At 43.0% G+C, this 16,544-nt stretch overlaps 1 protein-coding gene across 1 annotated transcript in view; it reads right to left on the bottom strand.

Moving 5' to 3' along the window:
* Positions 1 to 9,075: 9,075 nt before the first annotated feature.
* The window catches only part of LOC147729493 (uncharacterized), a 2,015,126-nt gene continuing 2,007,657 nt past the window's right edge, over positions 9,076 to 16,544 (bottom strand). Inside the window, 3 exon segments of the mRNA XM_086954003.1 lie at positions 9,076 to 9,203; positions 9,300 to 9,490; positions 12,302 to 12,585. Coding sequence (XP_086810129.1) covers positions 9,076 to 9,203; positions 9,300 to 9,490; positions 12,302 to 12,585 — 603 coding nt within the window.

The raw sequence follows: 16,544 nt of genomic DNA, 5'->3' as shown, positions 1-16,544 counted from the left end.
CCACTCTCCTGCTATCCCATCGAGACACAGTAAACCGAAGGATGGCCTCTGCATTTACATATCTAATGTACTAGTCTTTACTAATGTAACTGTAAATTCTTCTAATTCTTTTTATCAAATTGTTCAGGTAGAAGCTTCAGCCTCCCTTTCCTTGGTTCTAGTTAACTTTTATAATAATGCTTGCAAATTAGACATATTAGAAATCTTATGTCGGCTCGATGAGTAGCTGGAATCAATAACGGATAAGTGACCAATTTTTGACATGGGGGTGATTTTAATATCCAAACTTGTCAACTGTTAGCTAATAAAGTCTGTGGCATGATTTCCCCTACTGGGGACGATGTTACTCACTTTTCTCATTCAGGGTATGTAGAGAAACTTAATGAGCTACTTTTTATAGATGACCTAGGTTTTAGTAATGAATTTGGAGGCAGTCCAGTTGAAGTATCCTGTACATTTGATGGCAGTATGGAAAAAAGTGTTATTGATTTTCTTCTATTCCCTAAATGCTACGCTACCCTAGTCACCAACTTCTCGCTAAATAATTTTGCATTGAGCGACCATTTCCCCCAGAGTCTAACGTTGGATACTAGCTCCCTAATTAAGTAGGGGCGGGCATCATACCCTATCTGCTGAGGATATAGTACTCTCCCGCTTGAATGGCTTTTCCCTGCGCTGGTCTATGGTTGGCCCGTTTAATTTTTGGAACAATTGATTAGCAAGCAGAGATGGGCTTTTGAGGTTTGTCTGGATGAGACAGCAAGAGCTAGTATGGTTATGAAGACTTTTTACCATATCAGTGAGGTAATTCAGGCTGGGCTGACCACTAACCAGAAGAGAGGGGCTAGGAAAACCCAAGGGTGGTTTGACCACGCCTGTAACCAGGCCCACAAAAAATTAAAGGGGGCCTTTAAAGAGACAGCTAGGAACCCCAAAGATGTACAGAACTGTAGTCGGGTCTAAAGGCTAGCATAAAAAAAAAATCGCTAAAAGGGACCTCAAAGAGGAGGCGTGGAAAATCCTGTATGAGACCAGCCTTAATAAAAACAGAACAGCATTCTAGCATGTCATAAACTCTCCCTTCTTTAGTGATGACGATAAGCCCAGAATTGAGGTGGCCATTACGGAAGATCGAGTAGCTCCCTTTCCCAGACTATATATGGGTCCAACCGAAAATTGTAAAATTAGCTCAGTGTCTGTGTCGGAAGATGCCCCCTCTGGATCTACATTTTTGTCAAAGTATTTTGATTTTAACTTTACTATGAATCAGGTGAATCGGGCCCTACGTTCAATTTAGGGAGGAAAAGCACAAGACCCGGATGGGATCCCAATCGATATTTTTAAAAATAATACAGATCTTTGGGGTCATTTCTTGACTCTGGTTCTTCAATCCTGCCGGAATGCGTGATTCCCAAACTCCTGGCCTAGATCCCACATTGTGCCAATATTCAAAAAGGGCGATCGTAATTGTCCCACGCACTACAGACCCATCTCTTTGCAGGATTCTCTAGTTAAAGTGGTAAGTTGTATACTTTTAGACAGATTACAGGAATGGGCAGACTGTAATAATATTATGTCCGACTTTCAATATGGCTTCAGCCAGGGAAGTGGGACTACAGAGCAGGCTATCAATTTGAACTTATTGGTGAGCAAATATACGCATATGAAAGGGGGCAATTTATTCCTGGTGTTTGTGGAGCTCACATCCGCATTTGACTGTGTCGTTCTCGACAAGCTTTGGTCTGTTATGACCTCAATGGGTATCAATTGCGCCATTGTTAATTTCCTTAGATACCAGTATTCAACTAGCTACGTAAAGATTTGCTTTGGTACAAGAGGTGAATGTATATGATCCGTTTACATCAAAAAGTGAGTCCGTCAAGGATGCATACTCGCCCGTTCTTATTTAATTTACATATCAACTGCCTGGACAGCACCCTTGCGGACTCATGTAACGATCTGCCCCAAATTGGTCATCGCCCGTACCAGTTCTGCTATACGCGTATGATGCAGTGCTATTGGGCCATACTCCCATGGCTATGCAGCATCTCTTCAATCAATCAATCAGTCATATCATTTGTAGAGCGCACTACTTACCCGTGAGGGTCTCAAGGCGCTGGGGTGTGGGGAATGCTGCTGGATCTATGACAGAATATCGACAGACAAAGTATCGACCTACAGAAACATCGACGGTGGAATATCGAAGGCAAATATATCGACATCCTGTCTACAACATGGTAAGTACAAAAATATCTAAACAAATATATTGATGTTAAAAATATCGTAATTAAAAATATCGTTTTATATCTGTTAAAATACAATGTTTAAAATAAAGTAAATATTATTTATAAATAAAATAAACATTGTTTAAAATATTTAGTAATGTTTAAAATTAATAAATAATAGATATATAATAATATAACATTAATTAAACACATATATAAAATATATATTATATATTTACTTAATAATACATTTTAATAATTACTTTAATTACTTATAAATTATTTAAAAATACTATAAATTACAAATAGATCTCCACACATAAAATAATTACATACAAAAGTAAATAATTATTGTAATACATTTAAAAAAATATATATACTTTCAATATTTTTCAAATTAATAACATAATAAATTATCTAAATTCATTCTAAATAATTAATAAAACTACTATTTAAAGTCCAAACAAACGACAGTATTAAAAACATTGAATAGCGTAGGAGTAAAAATTACTATTCCACCTCCAGAGAGTGAAACAGTAGGGAAAGCGGTGGATAGCGTAGGGAAAAAAAATACTATTCCAACTCCAGAGATTGAAACAGTAGGGAAAGCGCTGGATAGAGTAGGTGTAAAAATTACTATTCCAACTCCAGAGAGTGAAACAGTAGAGAAAGCGCTGGATAGCGTAGGGGTAAAAAATACTATTCCAACTCCAGAGAGTGCAACTGTAGGGAAAGCGTTGGATAGCGGGTGGGTAAAAATTACTATTCCCACTCCAGAAAATGCAACAGTAGGGAAAGCATTGGATAGCGTAGGGGTGAAAATTACTAATCCAACTCCAGAGAGTACAACAGTAAGTAAAGCATTAGATACCATAAAATTTAAATATAACATACTTTGAAATTATTTTTATATTTAAATGTATTAATATTTTTTTTGATAACTAAACATCATTTAAAAATACCCATTAATAAAAAAATAGATTTGAATACATAATTTACAATACATTAACAATAAATATCAATTAATAAATATTAGTTACCAAATAATAAATATTAAGCAATCAAATACTGTAAAAACAAAAAAATATTATTAATAATTGATTACCAATTAAAACACATTAAACAATAAAATTATTTGTATACCAAGAAAAACTTTTTATAACACATTAATTACCAATTATCTACAAATAATTTCCAATAAAAAATGTTTTAATTACCAATTAAATAAATTAATTACCAACTACAAAAATGTATTACAAATTAAATACATTAATTACCAATTACAAACATTAAATACCAATTACAAACATTAACTACCAATTACAAACATTAATGACCAATTAAATAAATTAATTACCAATTAAACAATTAAGTAACAATTAAAATTATTAAAAGCCAATTAATAATAATTAAAATACATAAATTATCAATACCAATAAATGAAAATAATTCATTACTTAATTACAATTAAAATACTTCCCAACCAATTCCCCTATAAACCCACTACCCGCTACAGAACTTAAACGCAAAAATTAAATAAAATTAATTTATAATTCCTAAAAAGTAATAATTAATTTAATATAATTAAATGACTTCCCACCCTATTCCCCTATAAACCCACAACCCGCTCCGGTACTAAAACATAAAATTGACTTAAATATAACATTATAAATATATGAAAATAGTTCACATATAACTTAAAAAAGTAAAATACTTAACAAAAAACATATAACATACATAATAAATACATACTAAAATACATAACAATAGTACAAATATCGATATTAGTAACATCGAAATTACTAACATCGATATATTTGATATCGATATTACTGACTTCGATATTACTTACATCGATATGAAAAAAATCGATATTACTTACCTTAGTGTCGATATTCTGTCCAACGATATTCTTGACATCGATATTCTTTACCTTCAATATTTCTAACTCGATATTTGTGTAGGTCGAAATTTACAACTCTATTTTGACTGTGTACCATGCTGCTACTGCTCGAAAAGCCAGTTCTTGAGAAGTCTTCTGAAGGTCAGCAGGTCTTGGGTCTGCCGTAGGTGGATGGGGAGGGTGTTCCAGGTCTTGGCGGCGAGGTGGGAGAAAGATCTGCCGCAGGAGGTCACTCTTCGGAAGCGGGGGACTGTGGTGAGGGCAAGGTCGGCGGCGCGGAGCTGGCGGTTGGGAGTGTAGAAGCTGAGTCGTCTGTTGAGGTACATTGGTCCGGTGTTTTGGAGTGCCTTGTGTGCGTGGGTGAGGAGCTTGAAGGTTATCCTCTTGTTGACGGGGAGACAGTGCAGGACTCTCAGGTGAGTTGTGATGTGGCTGCAGCGAGGGATGTCGAGGATCAGGCATGCAGAGGCGTTCTGGATGTGTTGGAGCCATCTCAGGAGTTTGTCAGAGGCTCCTGCGTAGAGGGCGTTTCCGTAGTCAAACCTGCTGCTGCTGAGGGCCTGGGTTACCGTTCTTCTCGTTTCAGTAGGGATCCACTTGTAGATCCTGCGGAGCATGTGGAGGGTGTTGAAGCAGGAAGAGGAGAGGGCTTTGACCTGTTTAGTCATGGAGAGGGTGGAGTCGAGGATGACCCCTAGGTTGCATGCATGGTCAGTGGGTGTTGGAGTGGTTCCCAGTGCGGTCAGCCAGCAGGAGCCAGAGTGGTGGATCTGAGGAAGAGTACCTCCGTCTTGTCAGAGTTCAGCTTCAGTCGGCTGTTCCTCATCCATTCAGCGACAGCCTTCATTCCTTCGTGAAGGTTGGTTTTGGTGGTGTGAGGGTCCTTGGTGAGGGAGAGGATCGGATCTGCTGGGTGTCATCGGCGTAGGAGATGATGTTGAGGTCGTGCCTATGGGCGACGTGGGCAAGCGGTGCCATATAGATGTTAAACAGCGTTGGGCTGAGGGATGAGCCCTGGGGTACGCCGCAGATGATCTCGGTGGCTTTGGAGTGGAGAGGGGGAAGGCGGACGCTCTGTGTTCTACCGGAGAGGAAGGAGGAGGTCCAGTCTAGGGCCTTCTCTTGGATCCCGGCATCATGGAGGTGTGCTCATAGTGTGTGGTTGCAGCAGGGCCTTGATGTGATAGGTGGCGGCGATGAGGGCAGCCTCTGTGCTGTGGTTGCTGTGGAACCCAGACTGGGAAGGGCCCAGGATGTTGTTCTCCTCGAGGTGGCGGACTGGGAAGGGCCCAGGATGTTGTTCTCCTTGAGGTGGCTGACTGGGAAGGGCCCAGGATGTTGTTCTCCTCGAGGTGGCTGGTCAGTTGTTTGTTGATTGTCTCCTCGATGACCTTCGTCGGGAACAGGAGCAGGGAGATGGGCCGGAAGTTCTTGAGGTCCTTGGGATCTTCCTTGGGTTTCTTGATTAAGGCGTTGATCTCGGCGTGCTTCCAGCTCTCCGGGAAGGTTGCTGTCTCGAAGGAGATGTTGATAACTTTCCGGAGATGGGGTGCGATGGCTGTGCTGGCTTTGTTGAAGATGACGGAGATCCGGAGTGGATGGTGTTCATGATCTTGATGGTGATGTCGTCATTGATCTTGGTCCAGGAGAGCAGGCGGTTGGTGGGGATGGTGGTCGAGGGGGCGGAGGTCTCAGTGGTTGTCGGGGCAGTCGTGGTTTTGAAGCTGTCATGGATGTCTGCGATCTTGCGGTGGAAGAAGGTGGCCAGGGAGTCGCACTGGTCTTGCGAAGGTGGGATGTCATTGGTGTTGGAGCTGGGGTTGGAGAGTTCTTTCACGATGTTGAAGAGCTCTTTGCTGTTGTGCACGTTGTTGTCTAAGCGGTCTTTGAAAGACGCCCTTTTGGTGGATCTGATGAGGTGATGGTGTCTGCAGGTGGAGTTTTTGTGGGTTGCGTGGTTGTCCAGTCTTCCCCAGATTTCGGCAGGTATACTTGGAGGCCCGGAGGTCTTCAGTGAACCAGCTGGTTTTCTTGCTGGTGTGACTGCTGGAGGGTTTCTTGATCAGGGCAAGAGTGTTGGCGCAGTCTATCCACTGTTTGAGGTTGGTGGTGGTGGTGTCAGGGTCTGTGGGGTCGAGGGTGGGCTCTGGGTGAGGGTGGTGGTTAGCTGGTCTTCGGTGACTTTGCTCCAGCAGCTGCGAGGCATCTGTTTGGTGCGGTGGTGCATGGTGAATTTCTTGAAGGTGAAGTGGATGCAGCGATGGTCGGGCCAGTGGAGTTCGGTGGTGTGGTTGAAGGAGATGTAGGGGCTTGCAGAAAAGATGGCTCAAGCGTGGGGCCGGCAGAGTGGATGGGTGTTGTGACAAGTTGTCTAAGTCGGAGGTTGTCGATCAGGGTGGAAGAGTTGGAGTCGTTGTTGTTCTCGAGGTGGAAGTTCAGGTCCCCAAGGAGAATGTAGTCCATGGAGGCGAGGGAGTGTGTGCTGACAAGGTCGGCGATGGAGTCGCTGAACTGTGGTCGAGGTCCGGGGAGTCTGTAGATGAGGGGTCCTCTGAGGGTGGTGTTGGGGTTGGTGTGGATCTGGAAGTGAAGGTGTTCGGCGGTGCTGAGGGTGTCATCGGTGTTGGTCGAGACTCTGAGAGTGTTCCTGTGGATAATGGCGATTCCTCCTCCTCCTCCTACGCCATTGGTGTGGTCCCTGCAGGTGATCTGGTAACCTTTCAGGATGGCTATGGCAATGTCGGGTGCCGAGGCGGGGTTCAGCCAGGTCTCTGTCAGGAAGGCGACGTCTGGGGAGGTTGAGTCGAGTAGGTCTCAGAATTCAGCAGCGTGTTTGCGGGCGGAGCGGATGTTGAGGAGGATGCATCTGAGGTAGTTGGGTTCTTTCCTAGTCAGCAGTATGGCGGAGCGGATGCTAGTGAATCTGCAGTTCCAGCAGGTGAACACTCCGTGGGTGCGCTTCGGGACGGCCAGGAAGCAGGTGTGTGATCGTCCGGTGTTGAGTGTGTGGAGGGTGCTGGCATTTGAATTTGAATTTAAAAACATTTATATAGCGCGCTTCTACCACGCGTTTTCTTGGCGCTTTTGGATTGCGAGGAGGCAACAGGAGCGAAGGGAATCTAGGCATTATAGGCTCGGGAGAAGAGCAGAGTTTTGAGACCTTTCCAGAACTCGATGTAAGAAGATGTCATGCGGAGTTCCGTCGGAAGGGAGTTCCAGAACGCAGGAGCGAGAACTGCAAACTTTGTTCCACCCGCCTTTTTCTTTTTAAAACGGGGGGTGGTTAGCAGTGCCTGGTGGGTGGATCGAAGCTCTCTGCCCGGAGTATAGGGCTTGATAGCAGTGTTGGGCATCGTGGTGCTTCCGGGGTCCAGGGGTCCTGGTGCTGGGCGCGGTCCAGTGCAGACGGGCTTGCTTTAGGCATGCCTTCAGCGCGCCAGCAGCGCGCCCTCTGCGTGCGTCCGCTGCGCGCCCGCCATATGAGGGGATGTGAGAGGAAGGGGGAGGTGGGAGCGGGGCGGCGAATGGGATTGCTGGGGGGCGGGCCACAGTTACTCAGCGGTGGGAAAAATGGGTGGGGGTCCATGGGAGAACTGGGCACAGGAAGGAAAAAACAAGTTTAGGCAAGAAGTCAAGTTCAGGCACAGAGGAATAAACAAGTATGGGCAAGAAGGCAAGTTAGGCACAGAGGAAAATACAAAATTAAAACAATGCAGGTCAAGGCAGGCGGAACCGTGCAGCAGCCTGGGGAGCGACAGATACATTTGTACATTTTATGGAGAATCTGGGGTTATTAATTAATATAAGTAAAACCTATGTTCTGAAAGCTGGTCGAAAGTTGTCTAATGGGGGTAATATTTTAATAGGAAATGCAATTTTATCTCAAACACCCACCTCTTTGTACTTGGGAATTTTAATTGATGGCAAGGGCCACTGGAGAAGTATAGTGAAATTGGATGCAGTTTAACAGATCAATCACGGGCCTGTGCAACTTCTCAAGGAAATTGGGCCGCAAACACCTCAAAGATATGTTGAATATTTTTAATGCCAAATGTTGGTCAATTGGGTTGTATGTTTTAGAGTTGTAGAGGCATGTAAATGTGGATGCACTAAAGCTGTTAGAAAATTGATTTTTCTAAAATCTCCTTGGGCTCCCAAGCAGCTGCTCTAATTTTGTGTGTCATGCTGAACTGGGAGCAACTTATCTAACAGATCAGATACGGGTAGAGCCAGTTTTTCTCTGGCATAAACTATGGACATCTGACCATATGAGCTTTATTCGTGCAATGGTACACGATAGCTGCAGCTCTGAGTATGCCTTAAAAATCTCATGCTAAAATACATTAAGAATATTATGTCTGATATCGTCCACCCAGAATATTATGATGACCCTTTAACCCAGTAGTATATCACGAGGAAATCCTTAAGGAGAGAATGTTTAAATATCCTAGAGGAAGCAAGATTGACGTTGGAACTGGTCAAGCCCACTGTACAGCATAATCAAATGGTTTTGACCATTTTCTCGATGCAACTGTATTTAATCAGTGTATTTAACAGCCAAAACAGGTTTGTTCTGACACACTTTAGGCTAGATATCCTTCACCGTTTGACTAGCTTCCCTAACACTAATAATTGGTCCAGTCAATTAACATGTTGTCCTTGTGATAAGACGTCAAGTCAATCGACCATCCACATACTGTTTTTCTGTAAATTTAAGGATAATTTTTATTAAGCCTTTAGTGAAATCCTTACATTTTAGACAATGTAGAATGGAATATTTATTTATACAACTGCTTTCAAATGTGTTCATTTGTGTGGATAGCAAGATTCTTGAGGGCTGTCATTACCAGAAGGAAGATATTAACCAACATATGCTAAATTGATTTTGTTTTTATCTTACTCAATTTTAAATTCTGATTCAATTTTATTGTATTACAATTTATACTTTTATGCTTCTCCATCTGAATCTAATAAAGATGATTTGATTTGAAGTTCCTCTACTGTCTTTCCAAAACAAAATGGTAACAACAGAAACCAATAAAACCAAGTATTCCAGAGCAGGTGGTGAAGAAGATCTGAGATTGAGATATGCAGAATGAGAGGCTGTAGGTAAAGTGTGTGAAACGTGATGATGGGTGGTGAACTGTAAGCAGGGTAGAAAAGGAACTTACAGCCTCTTCTATCGGTCCTTTTCTTCCATGCCTGGTTGGCAGATATGCTCATCCTCTTAGTGACCAGTATCCCCTCATCATACTCATCCTCGTCTTCCATTGGCTCCATGATGATGATCTTGTTGATGTACATGCTTCTTAAGAGTTCCTCGCAGTAATAGGGGATGCCATAACTGCGCTCTACCAGCAGCCTGAATACAGAAAGGGAGATATCACATAGACACATTGGAGTACCAGCACATGTAATAGCTGCATTTGCTTATCTCATGCAAACAGAACAGGCACAGCTCAGTCAGAAGCAAGGCAAGCCTGCCCATACAGAGGTTGGGCACAATTCATACAGTGAAAGCTTAGTCACACACAGTGGCTGCTCCTCCACTCTGGTAGAGGAGTGCTGCCCCACTGCAGGAGCCAACATATGAAAACATGTCAAATAAAATATTAATAAAGCAATTGTACACAACCAAGTCTTGAGAGCTGGGCCATCATCTGCCAGCAGCAGCAGGAGTGGTGTGCACAGGGCCCAGTGAATGGGCATGTCGGTTTGGCGGTTGTCTTAAGACACTTGTTAGAAATTTGGGTCTCTAGTTGGCAACCAAGTAGGGACCCTTCTTCCTAGTCAGGGCATGGGTGATACACTTCTAAAATAACCCCTGCTCACCTCCTTGGTCGCTTGGCAAGAGCACACAGGCATATCTCAGAGGCAGTGTATAAAGCATTTGTGCATGCATACAGTAACACAGTGAAAACACTGCAAATGGACACCATGCCAGTTTGAAAAAATAGCTAATCTTTATCTAAACCAACAAGACCAAAAATGACAAAAATCCAACAAACAATACTGGAAAAATAGTTGCTTTGCAAGACAACCTTTACATTGCAGAAATAGCTTAAAAGCACAGTTCTTCCTAGTGGATCGCTCCATCCGGGGCTACTGTGATGCTGACAATGACAGAGTCTAACAGTTCCAGCTGACCATGTCAGTAAGGGAAAACTGTACTCGGAGACAGTACCTTTCTCGTTGCTGCTAATCCCGTTGGTACGAGTCGGTCAGGGGCAACCGTCACAGTTGTGGGTCGAAGTGGAAGCGGTGCAGTGTGTGGTGTCCTCATGGTGCAGGCAGTGGCTCGGTAACAGTTGTCTAACGGCGTCAGTGAGACCAAGGCTACGATGAGGAGTGAGGCAGAGCTCGATGCAGTAATGGTCACGGTGCAGGCGACGGAGCCGGTTGATGTTGGGTTGGGCAGCGACGATGTCGGTGAGGTCCAGGCAGAGTGAAGCAAGGTGGTGCGGAGTGCTGTGCCCACAGGATGCGGTGTAAGCAGCGGCTCGGTGATGGTCGCCCAGTGGCATCAGTGAGACCACGAATGCTGTGTGAAGTGCAGGGGTACCTTCTGTGGCGCCTTTGGGGTATGGCACCAGCGACCGTCTTGGTGACAGATTGACTGCCCTTTGCCTCTATGTGACTGAAACCAGCGATTCCAGAGTCAGTGCCCAGAAGAATGGTGAAGTCTTTGCCGTTCCTGAGACGTCTAAAACAGGGGACAAGCTCAACCTCGATCCCTTGGAGATACCTTGTCAAGCAGTGTACACACTGTTTCTCCTTGGTAGAAACAGTAACTGCAGGCCAACCGCAGACAGCACACAGCAAAGGGGCAGTACTTCTCCTCCAGCTTCTCCCAGCTCTTCTCCTTGGCAGAGGTTCCTCTTGAATTCCAGAAGAGATCCAACGTTCAGGGGACAGGCCCCAACATGTATTGTCCATTTATTATCCTCTCCGGTGTCAGAGATGCTCTGTGCTCAGTTCAAACCTGTTCTGCCCTCTCTATTGCAGCTTCCCAGCAGGATGTGGCGACAGCATTGTTCAAGGCAGACCAGACCCATTCAGAGGCTAGGAAATCTCCTCCCAGTACTCTAAATGCAGTCCAAGTCTATTCAGCCCAGCCCTGAATCATCTGGGAAAGGCAGGACACACCACAACCCCCCTGTCCCCAGTGGCTGTCTGACAAGAATGCACATCCCCAGCCCCTTTCACTCTAAAGCCAGACAGTCAATACACAAACCAGCAGATACACACAGGACGGCTAAGCAAGACAAGTTCTGCTCTCTATAAGTGGTATTTTCAAACACAGAATGTAAACATCAGTCTTACTAAAAGATGCATCTTTAGATTCTGAGATCAGGCATACTAAACTTTAACTTCCAATCTAGTCCCAATGGAAAGTTATATTTATAAGATGTTATAAATAAACTCCCATTTGCAAGGCTGCTTGTGTGGGTGGCGCAATCAGTACAGCAAGCCCACCAGCAGCATTTTGTCTACAGGCTCTAGGCACACCCTGTGCACTGAACCAGGGACTTAACAGTAAACCAGATAAGCCAATTATGGAAACACTAATCCATGATAACAATTTACACAGAGAGCATATGCACATTAGCACTGATCAGCAGTAGTAAACTGCCCAGAGGCATAAAACCAACAGAAACAGTCAGAAACAGAAGGCCAAAAGCAAAAAGTCTGGGGATAAACCCACTGAAAAAGCCAGGTCTAACAAAGGTCAAACTGACATGTACACTCAAATATCTCCAGGCTGTTTCTTGCAGAACAGCAGACACAGGTTCTCAGTCCCTATTGGAGCGTATATTCAGCCTGCTCCGCCCAATCCTGGAGCTTTTCTCATGCTGGGTAATACCAGCATGAGAGTAGCGTCTGGATTGGCGCAGGGGAGTCTGGCAGCCTCTGCATCTGGAGCTGAAGACCACTGAGGCGGCTGGCATATTTTCTTTTCTTTTTTATTTATAATTATCTGCCGTGCTGCCTCACTACTTTGCCCTGCTAGCAGCCGCAACTAGTCACACATACGGGACCGCTGCAGCACACATATATCACATTTTGCAAGCCAGTCTCAGAGTGATAAAGATAAGTTAGCTTTCAGTATCCTTTGGTTCGATTTTCATTCAAACCACTTATTAGAGATTATCTTCTTCAGTAGTGCACTTACATTTCCACCTCTGTGGGGATGCTGGTCACACCAAGTGTCTGGCAGGCCAGTTCTGAGATGACTGAAGGTTTGAGCGGCCTCAGGTAGATGTAGACAGTTTTCACACTTTTTAACAAAGTCAGTGCTACTTCAGGCGGGGGTCGCTCATGGCGGTAAGGGCACAGTGCCATAATAAAGAAGACAGGTTCTGTGACAAAGAGCTTGGCCAGAAACTGCCACGAAAATGCATCAATGTAGTGCGCCTGATCAATGATGAGCATCAGGGGTTCATTCCGCAGAGCATCCTGAAAAACACAGTAAGAGGTGACTTTGAAACAAAACTTGTAGCTCTACAGTGATAATCAATAACTATGACTTTCTCCTTCCTAGATGATAGAAACTTAGACCTTCTCCTGCAGACCACTGAAATTCTTTTCATTCAACATTTAGGAATATCCATGCACTAGTGACCTACTGGCAGTGGTGCAGCATAGCCCTGGCAAACCCAACGGTGCAGTGGGCCCCCAGGATCCAGTGGGCCCCTCAGCACAGTCCCCTGGCCTGAGAGCTCCAGACTGAGTCTGGGGCGTAGGGGGGTGGGCTCCAGGTAGTATGCGGGGGGGGAGGGTCAAGTTTTGTTACACAAGTGCCTACTTGGTGGACGTTTCTTTTGTAACTAAGAGAAAAGGAATGCTTCTTGTCAAGACAGAAAAAAATATGTTCTCTCTAGTATCTGAAACCTACCATTAAAAAACCGAAATACACACCTCTGGAATCACAAGAAAGTTTGTTCCAGGGCACTCAGAAATTGCAGCTCACTATACGAAAAAATACCCACTTAATGAGTACCCAGATATATACCCAAGGTACTTATGCTATCAACATAATTGGCACATTTCCCCCCGATTCTTGGGCAAGTTTGCTTACGTTTTGAAAACACTGGGCCTCATTTATGAGAAATCATGCATCGCTGCGTGAAAGCAGCGATGCGTCACTTCTCAGTGCGCACTCCTTGCGACATACCTGATGCGTCATATTTAATGTATGACGCATCATGTCGCAAGGAGTTACAGATACGTCAGTATTTCTGACGTATCTGTAAGCACAAAAGTGACGCATTGCTGGAGTGTGTCACAAAAGTGACGCAACTCCAGCAATGCGTTCTTTCACATGGGGAAAGCCCCATGTGAAAGGGCTTGTATCAGTCTTACGCCTGCTGTGAGGCAGGCGCAAGATTTTGACGCAACAGCGTCCTAAAAGTGACGCAGTGAAATCTCATAGATTTCACTGCGTCACTATTACGAGGCTTTTTGCAGGGGAACGCCCCCTCTGCATACATTATACCTGACGCAGGTATAATGTGGCGCAGGGGTTTAAAAAGTGACGCATCTACCTAGATGCGTCACTTTTTAAATATGGCGCAACGAGGCGCATTTTTTACACCGCTGGTGCGTCACAAAAAGTGACGCACCGGCAGCGCAAAACTGACGCAAGGCCTCATAAATGAGGCCCACTGTTTTTAGGTCGAGCGTAGGCATCGCATGCGCGGTCTCTCCAAGACCTGCAGTAATCAGTGTCTGTTGACAGTCCGCCCATTGGCATTTAATTGGTTTGGTCGACTGTCTGTTAAAATCTGTTTATTTGTATTGGTTAATCTGTGTTTTAATCCCTCCTTTTAGTTGTTTGTTAACACCTACACAGCACTGCCTAACTACCATAAACTTGCAACCAGTGGGTTGAAGTATTTGGCATGGAACTATTTTGTTTGAGTTTGTTTATGTTGTATGCGCATGCAGCATTTTGTTCTTTTGCTTCGGTCTACATTTGAACATTTGTTTGTGCAATGGAGATATTTGTTGCTTGGAAGAATGTGTCTGCATTTGTAAACTTAAGTATGCAGTTTGGACATTTGTTTCTGTGTTGGTGAATTTTTTTGGGAATTGTGTTTCTATTTGTATTTTGATGAATTGCTGTGTTGCACGCAAACATGTTTGCAATTGTATTTTTATTAATTCCTCCATTGCACGCATTGAAATTGTGCTTTTAAAGATGTATTTCAAGGATAGTTTAAGGGCGCCTTTAAGTACCTTTTTACAATGTTTATGTTTACGCACACCTATTTTTAGAATTTCCATGCCTGTTTTCTTTGTAACACACATGGCAAAATGTGGTTTTACCCCCTGCGTGTGCGCGTCAGCCAAAGGCCGACGCGAGCACTACCTCGGTAGTACTGCGCACGTCCGTTGGCCGATGTGGCCCCACCCACTCAATAGAACTCCCACACCATGGCAGAATTTGCACCGCAGTAAAGGAGTTGACTAACTTTTTCGAAATTTAGGATGTATATGCGCATTTGCAGACATGTTCCTGGTTTTATATATTTAATGTGTGCTGAATCGTTTTTACACTAGCACGCACGGCAAAATCTGTTGAATGACAAATGCTAGTCTAGTCTTTAAGCACGTAGGTGCATTCCTGCTTTTAACACTGTTTATTTAATTATTGTTTACAACCTTGTTCTGCTCCATAAATGCTTATGACTTTGAACATCTGTGCTGAGTGGAACTCTCTCTCGTTTCTTACAACAACAAGATGCCTAAAACCTCTTTAAGCACCTTTTAACTTGTAAAAATATAAGGAAAGCAAAAGTGCACTCGCCAATTAACATGGTTACGTACCGAAAACTACTACTACTGCCCATGCCAAGTTCTATTGCATTGAGGTTGCATTTATATAGTGCTTCTTATTCCTATGGAGGCACTAAAGAACTTAAGTTGTTGCATGTTTCTAATTTTACACCATACTTTGTAAGTGACAAGTATTTAGCTCACTGAGCCATCTTCGTTTCCTGCGTTTACAAGGGTGGAACTCTCTCTCCACTTTTACAACAACAAGGTGCACAAAATCACTGAATAGTCCTCTTGGCAGCACGCTTTGAAAAATTATGATATTTTATTGTGCACTTTGTAAGTGTCAAGAATTCAGGTGACTGATCCACCTTTATCCCTGCATTTACATAGGTTGCACTCTCTCTCCACTCTTACAACAACAAGGTGCCCAACACCGCATTAAGCACCTTTTAACATGTAAAAATATGAGGAAGGCAAAGTGCGCACGTCAGTTAAGATGGGCAAGTATTTAAAAGTGCTACTACTGCTTATACTAAAAGAGGTTCTATTACAAGCGCTAAATTGTGTACATTTAGCTCTTGCTCTCCTAGCTATGCATTAAAGCTCTTAAGTTTGTATTTGTATTTTAATGAATTGCTTAGTTGCATGCATTGAAACAGTGCTTTTAAAGATCCACTGTTGCCAGAAAAATGAACTAAGTAGAGTATGAATAGCACTGTACCATATAACAATGGAAAGTATTGCAATGCAATGTATAATGCCCAAATGTACTCTATCAATGTAACCTTTAAATGCCAATAAAAATATGTTACAAAAAAAATGTAAACAGTGCTTTTAAAGATGTATTGCAAGGATTGTTTAATAGCGCCTTAAGTACATTTATACAATTTCTACCTTTACACACACCTTTATTAACATTTCCCTAACTGCCCAAACTAAAAGCTTGCACTGCTGTTTTTTTTAGCACCACGCACTGACTTTTATCTTTACATGCACATTTCCTAATATTACTCTACCTCTATGTATTTAATATGCATTGAATTGTTTTCGTGGCAGCACACGTGGAAAAATGCCTTTTAATGAACTTTTCCCAATTTTTAAAAATATACATATCAACTATTGAAAACATGTTTTTCCTGATTTAATGTTTAATTGCGCCTTTGCCTAAATTTGTACACTTTTATTAGTTACATGCTTATTTTCAAACATGTCCCCAAGTGCAGATACTTAACTCTTTTTGATACTTAATTCTTTTTCAAGCACCACGCACAGCTACATTGTTATTAATATTTTGCATACTTTATTAAACCTTTTTTTTAGGCTTAACCTAATATATGTTGCTTTAGCTCAGTTGAATCAAAAATGCCAGTCTAGACTTCAAGAACTGATAAACCCGAAGATAAGATCTGTTTCACCGGAAAAGCCTTCCTGCTTTTAACACTGTTTATTTAATTATTGTTTACGACGTTGTACTGCTCCATAAATGCTTAAGACTTTAAATGTGTGCTAAGAACTCTCTAGGCTGCAGTGAATTTAGAAGACGTTTTGTAGCCGTTTGTTAACATTTAGTAAATTCCTTTCTTTCACCATTTGTAAAAAAAAATCACAAATACACAAACATTAAGGATTCATAT

The sequence above is a fragment of the Lissotriton vulgaris genome, chromosome 2_1, assembly GCF_964263255.1.
Source record: "Lissotriton vulgaris chromosome 2_1, aLisVul1.2, whole genome shotgun sequence".
In the NCBI taxonomy this organism is placed as follows: domain Eukaryota; kingdom Metazoa; phylum Chordata; class Amphibia; order Caudata; family Salamandridae; genus Lissotriton; species Lissotriton vulgaris.
Note: the sequence above shows the minus strand (reverse complement) of the source record. Positions and strands in the feature narration are given on the sequence as shown.